This window comes from Wasmannia auropunctata, unplaced genomic scaffold (genome assembly GCF_000956235.1).
Source record: "Wasmannia auropunctata unplaced genomic scaffold, wasmannia.A_1.0 LD334240.1, whole genome shotgun sequence".
In the NCBI taxonomy this organism is placed as follows: Eukaryota; Metazoa; Arthropoda; class Insecta; order Hymenoptera; family Formicidae; genus Wasmannia; species Wasmannia auropunctata.
In genome coordinates, this window is record NW_012028650.1 from 1 (window position 1) to 2,787 (window position 2,787).

General features: G+C 32.1%; 1 protein-coding gene across 1 annotated transcript; it reads right to left on the minus strand.

Moving 5' to 3' along the window:
• Positions 1-2,099: 2,099 nt before the first annotated feature.
• LOC105458988 (phosphatidylinositol 4-kinase alpha-like) lies at positions 2,100-2,742 on the minus strand (the record flags this gene model as incomplete). Its single annotated transcript, XM_011704632.1, has 2 exons — positions 2,663-2,742; positions 2,100-2,482 (listed from the first exon to the last, which is right to left on the minus strand). Coding segments are annotated over exons 1-2 (463 nt in total), but the record flags the coding sequence as incomplete, so codon positions are not given.
• Positions 2,743-2,787: the final 45 nt, after the last annotated feature.

Genomic DNA, 2,787 nt, shown 5'->3' on the forward strand with positions numbered 1-2,787 from the left:
ATAGAATCCATCTTAAAAATCTGTTCGTTCCTTTTTTATGATTTTTACTCGGCTACTTATAAACTGATATAAAAACCTGCACCGGCAAAGAGCTATTTGAAACGAAATGCGTATAGCTAGCTCTCCCTTTCTAACATCTCCCTGTTACTAAAGAAACAGATTGTCATGGTTAAAAATATGGTGAACAATTTTATCGCAGTTTCTTGATAAAAATTTTGTTTCTTTAGATACCAAATAAACAGTTATAGACGACATATATATCCTATATCACCTACGTACGCACATGTACATACATACAGCATACGCCTGTACATTTTTTATAACTCCTGTAAATCTAGTCTTCTGAAATTTATAATATATCTCAAATTCTTTTATCTTGCATATCAAGTCTAATATTTAAAATGTAAAATTATTTTTCTGTTTTATATCTATACGTTTTCTCCATCTCACGATCGTTCACCTATGTTATATCACCTTATTATATAGAATGACTTAGCGCTGTACAAGTGGCACCGTCGGCGTAGCTGGTGTTAATGGTACAGACACTGACGTTGACGGTATCGGTTGATGCGTTTGTCGCAGTGGAGAAATAAGTTCTTTCTCTTACAATAAATTCCACGCTTGCGATCAACTCCTCCGTACTTCCGCGTTCCTCTTCAATATATAGCTTCTGAAATAATGATAAATTACAACGAATTATTCAGCAGTCAAGAGAAATAACATAATATTTATTACAATTCAAGTTTTATTGTAAAATGTGTAGTATTTGATGATCAAAATCATTCGTTTGTCAATTTAGAGAAAAATCAGTAATAATATACGTTAATTATTAACATATATTATCAGTGATTTTTCTTTATATTGGCAGACAAACGTATTTATTTATTACATATCTTACGATAAAACTTCAGTTATAATAGATTCATTAATTGCAAGTAAAATATGTACATACACACAATACCTTGGTTTATGAAGTCAACGGTAAAGCCGAGAACTTTCCTTGAGACTACTGTTAATCCTAAGGTTTTCCAACATCTTAATACAGTCTACATAAAGAATGTATTAAACGAAAATTAGCAAGTTGGAAAAAGCTTCCCAAATACTAAATATTCTATTTTGGCAATTATAGAAATTCTACAAGTATGTACCTGATTGAAATAAAATCAACAATCGCGGTTAATCGTGAGTCCGGGAAGCTCTTCCTTACAATTGCCATTGACGCGCGTTTGTAATCGCTCAAGACTGACCGTACACTTTGCAATGCATCTGAACGCAATTGCTTTACTTTTTGCCAAATTGCGTTGTACACACCCATCGTACGTTTTTGACAAAACGCAAAAAGGATAGTTAGATACACTGAAATAAATAGATTCACCAAATTAAATCTTTGAAAGAAATAAGATGTTATGAAAAATAAACAAACATTTTATTAATATACCTATACAAAAACAAACTGTTTTGTTAAAGTATCTAAAAATTAAGTACCTAATTAATATACAGACTGAAAATAATTATATAGAAAATTCAAGCATAATGAGCAATACTGCAAAGACATCCTAACAAACAGCTTGGGCGTCCTATATATATTTATTTTCATAGTCCAAATAAAATTACTTACATCAGTAACTAAATTTTTAGATACAGCAGAAAAACTGATTTTCCGTGTAAGAAAATTAAGAACTAAATTTGTTTCCTTCTTGTACAATTTACCGTATCCATATATCGTATGTGGACGGTGTATAATTGTTCGAAGACTGACATTCTGAGAATCACCCATCGATCTTGCCAGACCAATCAGCACCGAAACCAGACATTTGCATAGCGATACTAAAATAATATATATAATGTCAAAACAAAATTTTTTTACTTTATTAGACATGAAATATGCCTTAAGTGACAGCAAAGTATATTTAAAATTAAACAAAATTGATTGAAATTTGTAGTTTCTCTTCAAATAATTAGTTTATTTCTTAAATTATACCTATTTATTCTTTCAAAAATAATTATGTATATATCTTCATTTTCGATTGCTTCAATGCTTTTGATGTCACAATACTTACATCGTCTGTATTTTAATTAATACGTTTATTAATACTTACTTTTTGCTTGCAAGCCTCTACTGCTATTCTGTTTCTTGTATCTGCGTATCAAATTGGTCAGGACAGTGAGTATCTCGACCTGCGTCGAGATGATTTCTTCTCGCGTTGGCTCGCACCTGGCCGCCATGTCGCTCAACAGTGTGTTGAGGCAAAAGCTGAAACGTTCCGCGACCGGTACTCCCCGCTCGGCGAGCAAAAGCAAACACCTCACCTCGTCTCGCCATACAACCTTTGGAAATTGGCACAACAATCTCAATAAATACAGCAAAATTGTATCCCGGTGCTGCAGACTGGACTCCAAAAAATAAATCCCCAATGCAATAGTCATATCCTGATTCCTCTGATCCAAATAAAAAACCTTAAGCGGATTGTTGCAGACATAACTTGTACAATTTGGCTACTTATAATTAAGCGTGAAAAATTTTTATATCCTAATAAAAGTTGCGTTGATTGTGAAATTTCTTGAGTATAAAAACAAAAATAAGCTTTCTTAAAACAGTGAAAATTATATAAAATATTTGAAAAAATTATATATTTTAATAATAATTTATATATTCCCTTACGAAAAAGACCGACTGCCAGGTGTGTAGTTATTACTGGAGGTATTATTGCCCGTGTAGTAGTTACTGCTGATGGATTGCATGACAAATATTACACACTTGTGGTTATTACTGGAGGTATTACTGCT